This window comes from Erinaceus europaeus, chromosome 8, assembly GCF_950295315.1.
Source record: "Erinaceus europaeus chromosome 8, mEriEur2.1, whole genome shotgun sequence".
Lineage (NCBI taxonomy): Eukaryota > Metazoa > Chordata > Mammalia > Eulipotyphla > Erinaceidae > Erinaceus > Erinaceus europaeus.
The window spans coordinates 73,415,446-73,433,025 of record NC_080169.1 but is presented as its reverse complement, the minus strand read 5'-3'; the positions used below and the strand labels follow the sequence as shown (position 1 = coordinate 73,433,025).

The window sequence follows — 17,580 nt, the reverse complement described above, 5'->3', positions numbered from 1 at the left end:
ATGTTTTCCAATGATGGAGACCAAGAAGTATACATTCTGTCTAGTACAACAGGTCTGTAGTATCATCCCATTACCAAGAGACTCTATCCTGCAAACATTGTATGCGTACATGCAAACCTCACATTCCAGGCACTAACGATCCTGCTGTTTGCTCACACCAGCAAAAACCCGGGCGGCCGATTTGTTGGTGAATCCTCTGGATCCACGGAATGCAGATAAAATTAGAGTAAAAATTGCCGACTTGGGAAATGCTTGTTGGGTGGTAAGTAGAGTTCTTTCTGAAATATGTTGCTCATAATGACATGTTAAAAGCCATTTTAGTCAAGGGAGTTGTTTTTAATGCCAGTGATCCTCCACAGTAATGCAATCTGTTCCCTTCCAGCATAAACACTTCACAGAAGATATCCAGACACGTCAGTATAGATCCATAGAGGTTTTAATAGGAGCAGGTTACAGTACACCTGCCGACATTTGGAGTACGGCATGTATGGTAAGAACAGCCTTTGCTATCTTCTTCTGTGTAAAGGCTCAGCCCATCAGTTCTTGTGATGGGGTTGCTTCTCTTTAGTGCATGTGGTCTCTGTTTTTCTGACTGTGAAGATGGTCTGCATGGGATGGATATGGGCAAGTTTGCTGTCTTTGGATGTCTTAAGATCTGGAAGAACTCTCCTTGGATGTTTTGAGAAGAGAGATAGCAAGTAAGCAAACTCGAAAGCCCTGGCCTACCACTCAGAGGGTGCTGACCTGTGTTTTGTTGTTTGCTTTCTCACTTGCTTTGTTGCTCACACTCTGCTGCCAAACTTTACCCTGGGTTTTTTGTTTAGTTTCTGTCTTCTGAGAAATGATCTTTTAGCTCTAGGAACAGCCTTGACTCTGTTGACAAAAATGCCTTCAAATCATTCCCTCTGGTTTTTCAAAGCTTGCCTACTGTGGAGAAGGACATGCCATATCTGATAAGTTTGTCTGAATCTCAGTATCCTCTTAACAGCTTATTGCCTTACTGGAGAGGGGAGAATTTCCTCAAATATCACTTCTGACCATCTCTTATAAAGTATCATCTCAAAGTAGTTCTAGCTTATCATTGCCCTTGACTGTTCAGTTACTGACAGCTGAGCCGTATATAACCCTTTGTCTGGTCTGTCCCTATAGTATGTCTGTTCTCATAGAGAACACAGTGACACTTTTCCTTGGGACCTCAGGACTCCACTTTTTATTATTTTATTTTATTTTTATTTATTTATTTATTTTTTAAATATTTATTTTATTTATTTATTCCCTTTTGTTGCCCTTGTTGTTTTATTGTTGTAGTTATTATTGTTGTTGTCGTTGTTGGATAGGACAGAGAGAAATGGAGAGAGGAGGGGAAGACAGAGAGGAGGAGAGAAAGATAGACACCTGCAGACCTGCTTCACCGCCTGTGAAGCGACTCCCCTGCAGGTGGGGAGCCGGGGTTCGAACCGTGTTCCTTATGCCGGTCCTTGTGCTTTGCACCACCTGCGCTTAACCCGCTGCGCTACAGCCCGACTCCCTATTATTTTATTTTTAAAAATTGAATTTTACAAGGTAGAGGGAGAGGGGGAGAGAGAGATATTGATTCACATGAAAGAGAAAAGTCAGAGCAACACTGCAGCATATCTGACATTGTGGATTTATCATACAAGTAGTGAAGAGTGAAGGCACCACTTCTTTATCCTTACCTTATATTCACTTTTGCTGTGTCACTAGTTTATTCCCACCTGCTACTAACCTCGTAGTTGATGAGCATGAATGTACTCTCATCCATAAGCCAATTTCAATTTCTTTTTTTGTCCTGGTTCCTGGCCAGTTTAGTATAATTCTCTTCATGGATTGTACTTTTTTTTTTTTTTTTTTTTGCCTCCAGGGTTATTGCTGGGGCTTGGTTCCTGCACTATAAATCCACTGCTCCTAAAGGCCATTTTTGTTGCCCTTATTGTTGTTAATGCTGCTGCTGTTGGATAGGACAGAGACAAAACAAGAGAGGAGGGGAAGACGGGGAGAAAAAGATAGACATCTGCAGACCTGCTTCACTGCTTCAAGCGACCCCCCCATAGGTGGGGAACTGGAGGTTCAAACAGGGATTCTTACACTGGTCCTTGCACTTCATGCCATGTGCGCTTAACCATCTGTGCTACTGCCCAGCTCCATGGTCTGTACTTTATGGACCTTCTTTTTTTTTTTCTTTCCTTTTTTCCCTCCGGGGTTATTGCTGGGCTCGATGCTTGCACCATGAATCCACCGCTCCTGGAGGCCATTTTTTTCCCCCTTTTGTTGCCCTTGTTGTTGTAGCCATTGTTGATGTTGTTTGTTGTTGGATAGGACGGAGAGAAATGGAGAGAGGAGGGGAAGACAGAGAGGGGGAGAGAAAGATAGACACCTGCAGACCTGCTTCACAGCCTGTGAAGCGACTCCCCTGCAGGTGGGGAGCCAGGGGCTCGAACCGAGATCCTTATGCCGGTCCCTGCGCTTTGCGCCACCTGCGCTTAACCCACTGCGCCACCGCCCGACCGACCCCCTTTATGGACCTTCTTATGCTGGTATTTCATGCTTTTCTTTCATATATATTTTCTCCCCAAATTCTCCTCTGATAATCAGATGAAAGGACTGTGTATAAAGTTTGATATTTTCCTTTTCACTGAAGAAAGCAGTGCAGATTGTAGCTGTTACTCAGAGATTAATAATCCATTTCTAATTTTTTGAGAGTTTTCAAAAAAATATTTATTATTTATTCCCTTTTGTTGCCCTTGTTGCTTTATTGTTGCCCTTGTTGTTTTATTGTTGTAGTTATGTTTGATGTCGTTGTTGGAATGGACAGAGAAATGGAGAGAGGAGGGGGAGAGAAAGATAGACACCTACAGAACTCCTTCACTGCTTGTAAAGTGATTCCCCTGCAGGTGGAGAGATGGGGGCTGGAACCGGGGTCCTTAGGCCGGTCCTTGCGCTTTGCGCCACGTGCGATTAACCCGCTGCACTGCCGTCCGACTCATTTCTAATTTTTATGCAGTGCTGGGGAATGAACTTTTCACTACACTGAAGAAAGCAGTGCAGATTGTAGCTGTTACTCTGAGATTAATAATTAATTTCTAATTTTTATGCAGTGCTGGGGAATGGACCTTGCACGTGCATAGTGCAACTGAATAACCTCTCTGGCTGTATTTTACTCTGTATTTTGAAGTGAGGAGACTCAAACTCCATTCTAACTCCATGAAATTTACTTGATCCATGGTGCTCCCATGTGGTTCTGAGGATTGAACCTGGGACCTAATGTATGCTATGGCTTTTGCTTTACCCACTGAGCCACTTCCTGGGCCCAGGTCCACGCCGGTGTAGAAGAGAATGGTTTGAAGAGTTAGTGGGCCTGTGATGCTCCCTTTGAATTTGGAGACTGCTGAGTGAAAAGGAATTTGACTCACTGTTTGACTCCAAAGGCAGGATGAGGTGGAGGAGCTGGGGAGCAGTGGGAAGCAGAGATTAGGTCAGTCAGAAGGGAACATTTTCAACAATTCAAACTGTGGGGGAGAAATGTTCTGTTTTTAGATGTGTCAAGCCTTACTTATACCCAGTAGCACTAGAGGAGCTGTACCAGGCCTGCCCTAAGTTAAACCCTGAGAACTCTTTCAGTTCTGAAATCCTGTGTTTCTAATTCAGGGTATTAAAGTTTGATGGTATAACCAAAATAGTAATAATAATAGTACACAAAATAATAATATCACAGAGGTAGTTGAATACTGGTATTGCTGTTTTTACCATTTTATAGCAGGTCCTCTTTCTTGGTTTCCATTATGTAAAGATTTGTTCCTCTACACCATTTTCTTGTCCAGTCAGCTTCTGCTATTACTGTGACCAGTGGCATCAACACTAATAACAGACTCCTAACGAAAAGCACTCACTCTAGGCCGTGCGAGGTGTGCAAAAGTGTTGGTATACATGTTATAGTTCCTTAGAATTGAGTGCTAAATCACATGGACTTAGTTTTTTATCTTCTCCTGGTCTCACCCCCTGGAAAGGTATAAGCTCATTCAGTGCTTCTAAGCCTGATGTATTATTAATAGTGTGAAATCTGTCACAGACTACAGTGGAGAATAACTCTCTTCCTGGTACCTGTACTCACTAATAAGTATTATTTACTATTTCCAGAAAGGAGTTTTAGCATCTGGAGGACACTAAAACAATGTGGCTTTAGGATTTAATATTTGTTGAGTCTGATTTCCTTTTCTTCAGCTTTGAAGGCACCTCCTGGTATGTCTCTGAGCTAAAAATTCTGTGTGGACTGAGGAGTTATTCCTCTGTACTCAGGTATCAGAGTCGCTGCCAGAGTATCTTTCTTTTGACTCTAATGAGCACTAGTCAGCCATTGAAACAAAGTCAGCCTCACAAATATCATGAATCCTCTTCAGCACTGACTTATCACAGAACAAACAGCTGAGCTTACTTGTTTAGAAGAGAATATTTTGGCATAGACAGCATTTCAGCAAAGAGGTTTCTGGTCTCTCTCCAGAGCCTGAGAACAGAAGTTGGTATAAGGAATTGACCAGCTATGGAAGGGAGATTTCAAATATCCAAGTATTAAAAGTATATAAGAGGTCTGGAGGTTATTACACCCAGTGGAGAACACATATTACCATGTACAAGGAGCCAGTTTTGAGCCCCCCTACTCCCAAACCTGCAGGAGGGAAGACGCTTTATGAGCTGTGAAGCAAGTATACAGTCTCTTCCCTTCCCTCTTTCTCTCCCTTCCCCCATATATTTTTTTTTCCTTTCTATCTGTCTTTCTCTGCCTCCCCACTCCATTTATCTGTCTTATCAAAAATAGAAAACAAAAAATAAGGAAGGGAAATAGCTGCTTGAAGCAGTGGATTCATAAGTCAGATACCAATCCTAGCCATAACCCTGATGGCATTACAAAAATAATAAATAAATAAATACCAGTAAAGATTACATTGTCATTACATTACTGGGAGTTAACTTTTTGAGCTGAAGATAGTAACATTTTATGGCTTCAAAGCTGCCAGAACAAAGGGATATCATGAAGTACCAAGGCCAGTGTTTTCATTGTTTGTTTGTCTTGTTAAACATACTTTTTTTGTTAAAGTCTCATTACCTTCCAGAGATTCAGGACCAGATAACATGACAATGGGGCCACTCTTGATAGGCTTCTTTGATTTAGTATCCCACTGGAGTCCGTAGGTACCAATCATCTCCCAAAAAACACTCAGCAGATGCATTTTAGGACTGGACTGATCTCCAGTTTGATTAAAATGTTCTTGAAAATTAGTTAGAAAAGTGAGCCAAGGATTCAAGAAAACAAGAGAGAGCAGTGGAGTCCTACTTTGATTATTAGTAGCTTCTCAGGTTTCTTTTATTCCTGTTAGGATTTCACCTTTGCCTCTTTAAGGCAACGAATTGATTATGTCCCAAGCATGTAAAATCTTTTGGTTGTCTAGGTCCTGTGCAGATGAAGTCTGTTTCATAGGAGGTTTCCTGAGTTCATGAATTAGTGCTCAGCTCGAGGGTAGCTGGCAGCGGGCTTACCATCATTAAAGTAGGGCCTGCAAAATAGTTCACTTGGATAGTCTGCTCTTTCATCATGTTTTGATCCAGATTTGAGCCCTACCCCTACTGCATTGAAGAAAGCTTTCTTGCTATGCTCTCCATACCACCCCCATTTCTTCTCTTTACCTGGACAATATAAAAGGTGAATAGCTGAATATGACTACTCTTGATTTATTAATGACTGAAATGGTCCCATTATATGCAAAGTTTTCACGTAAGGGACTCTTCCTCATGCTCTATTCATTGGCAGAAAAAGAGTTAGGACATTGAGAGTTTATCAGGAACAGAAGTGGAGAGGGCACCGCCTTTGAGAAGGGATGTAGTATCATGGCATTGATCAGTGAAAGAGGGCCAGGCTTCTGAGTGCGTCACAGAATAGAATCTAGTATAGAATAGAATTTTGATTTTTGGTTCTATGTGTATATTTAGGACTTGGTGTTTGATTGTCAGAGCAGTAACAGTCGTCTTTATATATATTAATACAAAAATTCATGGTTCTGAGGGAGGTGTGTGTGTGTATGTGTGTGTACGTGTGTGTATGTACACACACAAGGGAAGAAGACTATTTAGCAGAGTTAGAGACAGATAGTCTCCTGCATGCTGACAAACCATGGATAGATACTGTAAACCCAGCCTGGCCTTCAGCAGGAATAGCCACATAGTCATCTAGCTCCATGGGACAGCAAAAGTGGCTTGCCTTTTATGGGGGGTTGGGGTGGGGGGAGAAAGGAGGGGGCTGTGGCTTTTTCTTTGGTTAAATCAGAAATGGGCTAGATAATGATGAAATTAAATGATGATGTGATACTGAAAATCACCTCAGGCCACTAAGAGATGAAGATCTTTGCTTATGGACAACAGCAGTGCCTGCTATCCAGGGTTAGCACATGATCTGAGGTCAGACTGTGGAATCAGTCAGACAGGTCTGCATCCTGGATTGGCTCATGTAGAGTCCTGCCTGCCGTGCTGTAGCCAGGCCTTCACACAACTGCTTACCCACTGATGTTTGTGTTTTCCTTCCTGTAAAATGAAGGTGGTATATAGCCCTTATGTCTTCATTAAAGAAGATGGACTATTTCTGAGGCTTCTTAAAACTTTCTGGAAGAAAGGGGAAAAAAATTTTTTTTTGGTGTTAATTTTATTTATGAGGCTCTTCAGTTTGATTTAGATGCTCATAAAAATGTAGCTTTTTTAATGCCAGGAGGAAAAGTTGCTGATACTCAGGACTAGTTTCTCTAAGGTCCTTAGCATGTCGTTTATTATATCCTAGGCATTTGAGCTGGCAACAGGAGATTATTTGTTTGAACCACATTCTGGGGAAGACTATTCCAGAGATGAAGGTGAGTACTGCTGAATACGTCCCTCTGTCTTGAGTCTCCTGTGTGTACCGAACTGTTGGAGTGTATTATATTTTTGTACCAAAATAGAGCTGTGTTTTGGTTTTCAAAAACCAAATTCATATGCTATTCATTTGAGCTTGAGGCCCCCTCAGCGGCAGTGAATGGGCAGATCCTGCTGGCACTGGCCTCCTTCCACACAGCCCCCGGGGCCCAAGCCTGCCTCTCCCTCCCATCTTACACTGGCCAGATCCCAGCCAGCCAGACGAGGACAGGCTGTATACAAAGCCTCTCCCTGGCCATTTTGTCCAGTGATTGACTGCCCATTTCTTTGCCCTATTAGGGGAGCTTAGTCGAAGAATCCAGGAATTCAGGCTTGGATTCTATCTATAAACCTGACCATCTCCATGCTTATTTGCTTGGCAGTACTGAGGTGGCCTGGGGTGAGCAGGACCAGTCACTGTTGCAGATGGTGCCTTGGGGCCTGCCATGCCAGAGCTTTGCATGATTGTGCTGCAGACATTTGTTGATTTGAATCGATTTCTGAGTTTTTACTAATTTCAATTTTCCTTCTTTTACCCCATCCTTCCCCACCCCCCACCCACTCCCGTATCCTTTTTTTTTTCTCTCCTCCATAGACCATATAGCCCACATCATAGAGCTGCTAGGCAGTATCCCAAGGCACTTTGCTCTGTCAGGAAAATATTCTCGGGAATTCTTCAATCGCAGAGGTAGTACCTCTTCTTTTTAAAAGCGCCACGGTGCAGACAGAAACGGAATAACAGCTGCTGATGGCAGCACTTCTGGTGATAAAGGCATGTCTCCAAAATTCGAAAAGCACCCAGCAGAATTCCTTTGCTGATTTAAAAGTCGGACGGGGCAGCCAGCATCTGGCCCTGTGCAGCAGTGATCCTGTGCATCTGTCCTCCCGAGTCTGTGCCCCGAATCTGGCTGCATGGGCACAGTCTATGCTTCTAATTATTCAGGTCGCGCTCTGTTTCTGTCTGCGCGGGTGGTGGCAGTGTCTGCATGCATTGTACTGATTAAACTGTCATGTTTCTGTTTTGCTGGCAATTTTTCCCAATGCAGATCACATAGCAATGATCATTGAACTGCTGGGGAAAATCCCTCGAAAATACGCTATGTTGGGCAAATACTCCAAGGAGTTTTTCACCAGAAAAGGTAACGGTATTTACAAAGCACTAATTTCCAGCATAATCCTCTCCCAAAGGAGAAGTTGTGCATTTGCATTTGAGCAGTGGAGAAAGAGCTGGACTTCTACAACTAGAGAACTCTTCTAAAGAAGCTTCTTTTCAAGACATAAACTTGAACCATCTGCTACTATGGAGTAAGACCTTGTAAAGAAAACTTTTATCAAAATTGTTTTATCTCCGTCTCTTCCATCTAAGCACCAAGTTGTGTATTGCAGTTTTAATAAAATCGGTTTAAATTGGGCTGGAGACATGCTTTGCCAGAAATCGGGAGGAAGGGGGAGGGAGGGGGCAGAGAAGCAGAGAGACCTGGCAGCACTGCTTCACCACTTGCAAAGCTTTCCCCCTGCAGGCCCTTGCACATTATAACATGTGCATTCAATCAGGTGCACCACCACCTGACCCCATTTCTTTTTTATACATGTAGTTTATCTTCTTAATCTTTTGTCATCTTAAATTACTATTGTTGTTGTTGTTATAACACCCTTTAATAAGCAACTTATAGGCTGGGAAAATGACTCAGCTGGTAGAGTAAGACTTAGATAGCTGCGGCTCCCAGTTTCATCCCTAATATCTTAAGGGCCAGAGTGGTACTCTGACTTCTTTCTCTCATATGAAACTATCTCATGTGGAACAAAATTAATCTTCAAAAACAAAAAGGAGTATGTCATGGAATTTCTAGAAATTTCTGATTGCCCCAGATACAAATTTGACTTTTATTTTTTCTGTGAGATAGGAATTCATGTAAACTTTGTTATAAATTGCAGATATTTTATATTTCTTTACTGTGTACTTTTTAATATTTTCCCTTTTGTTGCCCTTGTTGTTGTTTTATTGTTGTTATAGTTACTGTTGCTGTCGATGTCATCGTTGTTAGATAGGACAGATAGAAATGGAGAGAGGAGGGGAAGACAGGAGAGAAACAGATACCAGCAGACCTGCTTCACCACCTGTGAAGCAACTCCCCTGCAGGTGGGGAGCTGGGGCCTCGAACCAGGATTCTTATGCCAGTCCTTGCACTTGGTGCCACGTGTGCTTAACCCACTGTACTACTGTCCTATGCCCCATATAATTTTTTTTAACTTTTCATTTGATAGGACAGAGAGAAATTGAGAGAGGAGAGGTAGATAGCGAGAGGGAGAGAAAGCTAGACACCTGCAGACCTGCTTCACAGCTTGTGAAACAACCTCCCAGTAGATGGGGAGAAGGGGGCTTGAATCGGGATCCTTGGGTGAGTCCTTGCACTTAACCTGGTGTACCACCACCCATCCTCCCCCCAGTATGATATACTTTGCTACTATGCAGCTAACATGCTAAAGATGGGGCTTCCTGCTTCATTTTCTCTGAGTGCAGTGACTACCTCTCAACTTTTAAGGGTCAGTCAGTGGGCAACCTATGAAATTAATAGCTAAAGCAGTTGCTTTCTTACCACCAGTCCTGGAGAAGTAATGCTGCAGGTGCCACATTCTCTCTCTCTCTCCCCCTCACCCCTCTCTCCCTCTCTCCCTCCCCCTCCCTCCATCCCTCCCTGTCTCCCCCCCCCCCCGTCTCCCTCCCTCCCCTCTCAATTTCTCTATCAAATAAAATAATTTTTTTTTTTTAAAGCAGAAGGTGCTTGTGTGCATCTGAGTCACATTAGTGAGGTAAATAGTTCCCCTCTTCACATGGGCCCAAACAGAATTAAGGACAGTGAAAGGCCTTTCCATGAGCTGTGTATACTCAGTGGCAGAGTTGGGGTTTTAGTTTGGTTTGTGATAGGGGGCCTCTTAATGTCATCTGTCAGTGAACCTGGGGTAGGGAAAACGGGTTGGTGGGAATTATTTCAGGATGTTCATTATTAGAAGGAAGTGTGAGAAAAAAATTAAAAGGAAGTGTAAGTCTGCCTACATAGCATGTGGCATAATATGTGCCATTATTACTAAGACAAAATTATAAACAGGAAAACATTATGAACTTAAAAACAATTACTAAAAAAATAACTTTCCATAGGAAACTTCCAGAAAAATGTTATTCAAAATTGATTGAAGCAAAAAAAAAAAAATGTCTAGATTCTGATAGCCTGGGAAATGGTTTAAAATTTTTAAAAAAATATTTATTTATTCCCTTTTTGTTCCCCTTGTTGTAGTTATTATTGTTGTTGTTATTGATGTTGTCGTTCGATAGAACAGAGAGAAATGGAGAGAGGGGGAGACAAAGACACCTGCAGACCTGCTTCATTGCTTGTCATGCAGGTGGGGAAATGATTATTTTAATCAAGGTAGACTCCTTCAGCATCTCAGAATGTCCTCAGAGAATGTGGGAGATAGCCTCACCCCCAGGAAACTTGACTAGTAGAGTTTTTGTTGTGAACGCCAGCCATAGTCCTTGCCTTTGATGGGTGATGCTGGTGGAAGGAAGCACTAGAGTTCCCTCCCCAGTCGGTCGCGGAAATGCATTACCTTGCTAACCTCTGGAGGAGAAGGGGCAGAGCTAAGAGCAGACCTACCCCAAGCACATGCCAAGTGGGGAACGTCATTTCCCACCATGAGCATCAGGCTGGTGAGGTACTGCAGCTAATAAAAGTTAAGAGAGGCTGATTTATTTATCATGCTACTGCTTATCTTTTCTTTTTTTTAAAATATTTATTTTTCCTTTTGTTTTTGTTTTTCATTGTTGTTATTGATGTCGTCATTGCTAGGACAGAGAGAAATGGAGAGAGGAGGGGAAGAGAGAGAGGGAGAGAGAAAGATAGACACCTGAAAACCTGCTTCACTGCTTGTGAAGCGATTTCCCTGCAGGTGGGGAGCCGGGGGCTCGAACTGGGATCCTTGATCCAGTCACGTGCCACGTGCGCTTAACCCGCTGTGCTACCGCCCAACTTCCACTCTGCTTGTCTTTTCTATGCATAAAGGAGTCATGCAGAGTAGAGTTGGGCTCTGAAATTTCCCCTGTCTGCTGTTTGTAGGTAGGTGCATTGATGAAGAAGAATTAAAATAGGGTCTGTTAATGGTGAGAAAGTACACTTCAGCTTATTCAGAAGTGCCTCTCTGAGACGTCTGTGCTCAGATTTGCTCATAGAGACAGCTGGTCTGAGGTGCTAGTGCCTGCAGAATACCAGCTTGGGGCAAGCAGTGGGCATGGAAGCCTTTCCCATTGGGCAGAGGCTTTCTTTGGAGTACAGACTGCTGAGATATGTGGTGACCTGATTTTGGCTGGATGAATGGTTTCAGCTGAGACCTCCCAGTCTTCATGTGTGGAAGGCAGCCGACATGTGCCTTTAATTCCATTGCTACTAGGAAATCTTGTGATCTGTATCCATACCCTATCTGCAAACTAGATGTTAAAAGAATAGAAGGTTCTTGTATAGGACTTGGCTTATCTTTTGCTATTGGATTTGATGCTCCACAATATGTATGTGTGTTTGAATGCATGCAAGTACTTTAGAACTTTGAAGGTGAACTGCAGTGTTGAAACACTTTTCACATCCTTATTTGAGATTCATCAATAATATCTCAATAAAGTGTTGTGTCCTTGTACATGGTAATATGTGCACTCTAGAACCTTAATTTGCTTCCTTTGGATATAGGAGAAAATTCATGAGTAGACAACATTTCTCTTAGAATGCCTGTCAACTGATATCTAATGATCTCTGATTTTTTTTTTTTACACATTATTGGAAAAATGTGGAATGCTTCACAGGTTTGTTTGCCACCCTTGTTCATAGGCCATGCTGATCTTCTCTGTATCATTCCTACTTTAGTATATGTGCTGCTGAGTCAAGCATCCCTGATTTATTTGTATTTGTATTATTTTTTAATTAGAAGGCTTATTACAATATAGTCTTTAATATAAAGGCCCAACCTCTCATTTCCCTTTGACTAGTTTCTAGGAGACAGAACAGGGTCCCAGTATCCCTTCATCCTTTCCTTCCTTTCACAGAAGTCGCAAGAATAATATTAGTGATGAGTTGAGCCTGTTGTGAAAATGTATGCTACCGTGCCCCTCTGGTTGAAAGGAATGATTTGTTCCACAAAAGATTGTTTGTTGACCATGCTCAATGCATAGAATGCATTCTTTACCTTGTGTGGACAGTACTGGGTTCAGTCCAGGGCACCACATTGGAGCACTGTGGACAGAGCACTCAAGGAAACTCCATGGCTCATGGTGCATTGCTGTGGTGTCTCTCCCTCTCTACACTCTCTCGTTCTCTCTTTTTAAACATGTTTTTTTGTTCTTTCCTTTTTTTTAATTGTCTTTATTTATTGGGTAGTGACAGCCAGAAATTTAGAGAGAAAGGAGTGATAGAGAAGGAGAGAGACACCTGCAACACTACTTCACCATTGGTGAAATTTTCCTTTGTAGGTGGTCACTGGGGGCTTGAACCCAGGTCTTTGCACATTGTAACATATGCATTTAACCAGGTGCACCACCACTCGGCTCCTCTCCACATTCTCTTTTTCTACCTCTCTCTCACTCTCTCACATAGTTTTTTTTTTTTTAAATCACACCAGGAAGGCTGTTGCAGGATATCACAGGTAAATGAGCCCTCAGGTTCTTTCCTCATCACTGCATTAAAAAAAAAAAAACAGTACACACTGGGAATACTGGGATCTAAATGTGTCCCTTTGAATTTTTGTTTTTGCCTCCTAAAATTCCTTTGTGCCAGAGCTGATCTGATAAAGAGAAAAGCAGGAGTGAAAAGTGCTGCTCACTTGCTTCCATCACATTGGGAAGCAATGGGAGCAGGAAACAGCTGGTTTTCCTGTAAAACAAAGTTCATCCCCAACACAGTGCCAGGGAAGAACAGGAGGTTGTATGTTAAAGCTAAAGGTCAATGTAGCTAGGTTCGTTTGTATCTTTTTATAATTCAGTATAGTGATTGATTTGGTTATTTTTTTTTTTTTAACTGGAATTGGATTGGGTATGGAGTATAGTTACTGTTCTCATTCTGATAAGTAATTTTCTGGCTAACCCTTCAAGATCTGAACATTAGTCCTCAAAGGTCATTAAGAATTAAGCATGCTGAGAGTCGGGGAGGTAGCTCAGCGGGTTAAGCACACCTGGCACAGAATGCAAGGACCCCTGTAAGGATCCCGGTTCAAGCCCCGGGCTCGCCACCTGCAGGGAGTCGCTTTACAGGCGGTAAGGCAGGTCTGCAGGTGTCTATCTTTCTCTACCCCTCTCTGTCTTCCCCATCTCTCTCCATTTCTCTCTGGGGAAGCAGAGCTCCAGGACACATTGGTGGGGATGTCTTTCTAGGGAAGTCTGCTTGGCATCATGCTAGCATCTGGAACCTGGTGCTTGAAAAGAGAGTTAACAAGTTGTTGACTATAGAGATCTTTTAAAACAGGCCCCAGATATCTCCCTGGTCTCTTTGTCTGGAAAGGACAAAATGAAAATTCCCTGACCTGAAGGAGGAGCCCTGATCTCAGACCTGGCAGCCTCCAGAACTACGAGAAAGCATTTCTGTTCTTTTAAAACCCTCTAACCCCCCCACCCCGTATTTTTTTATAGCTGTCCAAATGCACTGTGGAATGTGCCCAGGAAGTAAGCGGTTTCATAGACATGTCCCAGCTATCAAATAATAGTAACAGAAACAGTGCAGCCTTGAACCCAGGTCCTTGTGCATGGTATTTTGTGCACTCTACCAGTTCCTTTTTTCTTAATTTATTGTATCTCCAGAATTAATGAATAATCCAGTCTTTAATGTGTGTGTGTGTGTGTGTGTGTGTGTGTATGAGAGAGAGAGAGAGAGAGAGAGAGAGAGAGAGAGAACCAGAACATTGCTCTGGCACATGACAAGCCAGTTATTGAACTGAGCACCCTCATCTGGAAAGCCCTGCCTTATCTCCAGCACCACCTCCTGTACCTACAAATTCTCTGCTATTAACAGCAATGGTCTTTCATAGGCTTTTGACCCATGCAGACTGGATACTGCTCCTTGACTTTAAGGTTCTGTTCATCTGTTTGTCACATATATTTTGGAGGTCCCTGGGGATCTTGCACCGGTTAAGCATACGTATTCCCCAGTGCAAAGACCCGGGTTTGAGCCCTCACTCCACACCTGCAGGCATTTGCTTCATGAGTGGTGGAGCAGGTCTGCAGCTGTCTGTCTTTCTCTCCCTCTATCTCTCATCCTTATCTTCTGTCTAATTTGAAGGAAATAGAAAAGAAATAAATAAATAAAGGAAAAAATGGCCACCTCTGCTCCACAAAGTTCTGCCCACCCCTTTCCACTTCCACTTGTCTGTTGGTGATCCTCAGACTTTGTAGGCTGTGCTGTGAGATTCTGGGTGTGGGCTTTTGTTTGTTTGTTTTGCCTCCAAGGTTATCACTGGGGCTTGTTGTCTGCACTACAAGACCACTGCTCCTGGAGGCCATTTTTCCCATTTTTGTTGCCCTTGTTTATTGTTATTGTTGGCATTGCTGCTGCTATTGTTGGATATGACGGAGAGAAATTGATAAAGGAGGGGACGACAGAGAGGGGGAGAGAAAGATAGACACCTGCAGACCTGCTTTGCTGCTCATAAAGCAACCCCCCTGCATGTGGGGAGCTGTGTCTGGAACTGGTATCCTTTTGCTTTACACCATGTGCACTTAACCCACTGTGCTACTGCCTGGCCCGTTTTTGTTTGTTTGTTTTTAAGGGGAGTATCAGCCTTTTTGTTCCAGGTGTGATCTTTTGCTGTTACTTGTTGGGCACCCACCTGTCCTCTGCAACAGTACTTATTAGTTGTATTTATTCACAGATCTGAAGAGTATTGATTCCAAGTCAGAATAGATGGGTGTTGTAGATTTTTTTTCCCCCCAGAGTAATGCTCAGCACTGGCTTACAGTGGTGTGGGGGGATTGAACCTAAAATCCTCCACCATGAGAGTCGGTTTGCATAACCATTATGCTATCTACCCCACAATAGGTGGTTTTTGATGCAGCTCTCTTCTCTTACCAGAGAACTGATCTTAGTAAGTTACCCATAATTGCTTTGGTGAGATCAGCAGTCATTATGAAATTATAGTTCCATAACAGAAAATGTAGAGAAAGCACTTTATTAACAAGATGGTTCTTGGATGACGTTTTATGGGCATTTCCAAAATCACCCTTGTGGTCATTCATAGAACATAATGTTGATAAGTTTTTACTACTCCCTCCTATTTTTTATTATATTGTTTTATATAAGTTGTATATATCAAATAGATGTGCTTTGTTTTTAACAACTATTTATGCCATTCATCTGTCAGTGAACATTTGGTCTTTTGCAAGCATATGTAAGTGTATATGTTCAGTAAGTGTATGGGGGGTGTGTCATATTTTATTTCCTTAGATTGCCAGGACTCACATTTCCACATTCAAAGGGCAAACACTCAGTGATTGCTGAGATTTTGTTTTTGGAGAGAGAACCCTTTTTTCCTCAAAATAGCAGCTTTGTTTATTTTCTTAAAAGAAATCTGACCTGTAGTCTGGAAGTGATGCTTAACTCTTTCTCCTCATATTCAGCCCAAACTTGTGTTACACACCAACCCTTTTAACAGGAAACATTCTCTGCAGATTGCTTTATTCAGAATCTGTATACATCAGGATTACAACTCTATAAACAAAAATTTAGTAAGAATGCACATTGAAAAGTGTATAGAATGAAAAAAAAAAACAAACATGGGGTGGCATGCAGGTCATCTCTCCTTGTAGTATTCTTTTATGATGTAAAACTAAGAGAAATATGTTATAATGTGGGCTGAACAAACAGATTTAAAAGACCAGGCCTATTTTTAACTTCTTTAAGCAGAGAACTTATTCTTTGTTAATTAAATTACAGTAGATGAAACAGGAGAGAGAAATTTGCTCTTTACCTAAGTATATCAAAACATTAGACTCCTTTGGTATGCTCTGACCCAAGAGGGTTTGAAGAATGGGCCGCTGTGTAGTAAAATCTGCTAAGGAGCCCAACATATTGTTAATAATAAAAGTTACCCTAATCTTTTGACAGTTTAACATAAAAATGTTTCCTCTATTCTTAAAAAACAATAATTTATTCTTTTGTTTGTTTGTTTTTGTTTTTGTTTTACCAGAGCACTGCTCAGTTCTGGCTTATGGTGGTGCAGGGGATTGAATCTGGGATTTTGGAGCCTTAGGCATGAGAGTCTCATTGCATAACCATTATGCTATCTACCCTCCACCCATACTATGACTTTATTAGCCATTCATTGTTTAAGAGTCTGAGTTACTCCTAAGTTTGAACTACTCCAAATTAATGATGCTACGAACTATTTGTTTACAGATCATTTACTAGCTTCTCAGTCTGTGACAGTACAGCTACTTTAACCCACATTTTTTCATACTTCAATTTATTTTGAAAAGTGTGACTTAAGGATTTTTCAGTTTGGTGTTTCGATGTTTAGATTTCACAACAAATTTGTAGGCATGGATGCTATTTGATTTAGGTTGGCCTCTGGAACTGTGATTTCCAGTACAGTTGTCACCAGTTACTTATGACTGTTCAAATGTGTAGGAAATAGGGGCTAGGCTATGGTGCATTTGGAAAAGGGCACCTGTTACCATGTGTAAGAGCCTAGGTTCAAGCCCCCAGACCCGCCTGCAGGGGAGAGCTCTGTATGATTGGAGAGCTGCAGGTGTTTCTCTTTCTCCTCCCTCCCCAACTCCTCTTAGTTTCTCTCCTATCAAACAAAATAAAATAAAAGGAGACAGAATGACCACCAGAAGCATTGAACTCATCATGCAAGTAATAGCCCTGGTGGCAATTAAAAAAAAGTATAGAAATTAAAAATGAAAACTTCAGCTTCTTAGTGGCATTAGTCACATTTCAAGTGCTCAGTAGCAGCCTGCTAGCAGCTATCACATTGGACAGTACATGTAAAGTACCATATTGGAGACAGGCCAGGGTTACAGAACGACTAGTTTGGTTCCCATGTCCAGTGGAGAAGTAATTACAGAAGCCAGACTTTCCACCTTCTTCTCCTCATTAAGTTCTTTGGTCCATAGTCCCAGAGGGATAAAGAATAGGGAACCTTACAGGTTCCCTATAGGGAGGGGAGGGGATATAGAAATCTGGTGCTGGCAATTATATGGAATTGTACCTCTCTTATCCCATAATCTTGTCGATCATTATTAAATCACTAATAAAAAAGTGCTCATCAAAGGTTAACGATTATCTTCATAACTTATCACTATTATGATTGTTATTGTTAACCTGAGTACATACCAAAGATTCTGTTTATATATTAGGTGTTCAGTAAATATTAGCTTAAAAAAAAAAAGGAAAAGTTCTTTTGGATAGATAGTGCTGTTTGGGGTGGGGGACATTCTCCTTTCTTTGCATGGTAATATATGGAAATAATGCCCCACTGTTAAATGGGGTATTATTATCTTAAAGCTATTTAAAGCCAACTTACTAATTGTTAAAGATTCCATGTTGGAGTGAGTACTTTCAATCTTTGCAAATGAAAATAACCAGGGTGGACTCAAGATGTTCT

The 17,580-nt window shown here is 41.8% G+C and overlaps 1 protein-coding gene and 1 non-coding gene across 2 annotated transcripts in view; one reads left to right on the top strand and one right to left on the bottom strand.

The window, feature by feature from the left end:
* Positions 1–17,580, top strand: part of SRPK2 (SRSF protein kinase 2) — a 77,752-nt gene that overhangs the window by 59,473 nt on the left and 699 nt on the right. Inside the window, exons 10-13 of the mRNA XM_060196391.1 lie at positions 162–262; positions 383–490; positions 6,839–6,908; positions 7,544–7,636. Of these exons, the coding sequence (XP_060052374.1) occupies positions 162–262; positions 383–490; positions 6,839–6,908; positions 7,544–7,636 (372 nt within the window). The remainder of the gene's footprint in view (positions 1–161; positions 263–382; positions 491–6,838; positions 6,909–7,543; positions 7,637–17,580) is intronic.
* On the bottom strand, positions 11,773–11,879 carry LOC132540031 (U6 spliceosomal RNA). The gene has a single exon (XR_009551313.1). It is a non-coding gene; the product is annotated as a U6 spliceosomal RNA (small nuclear RNA).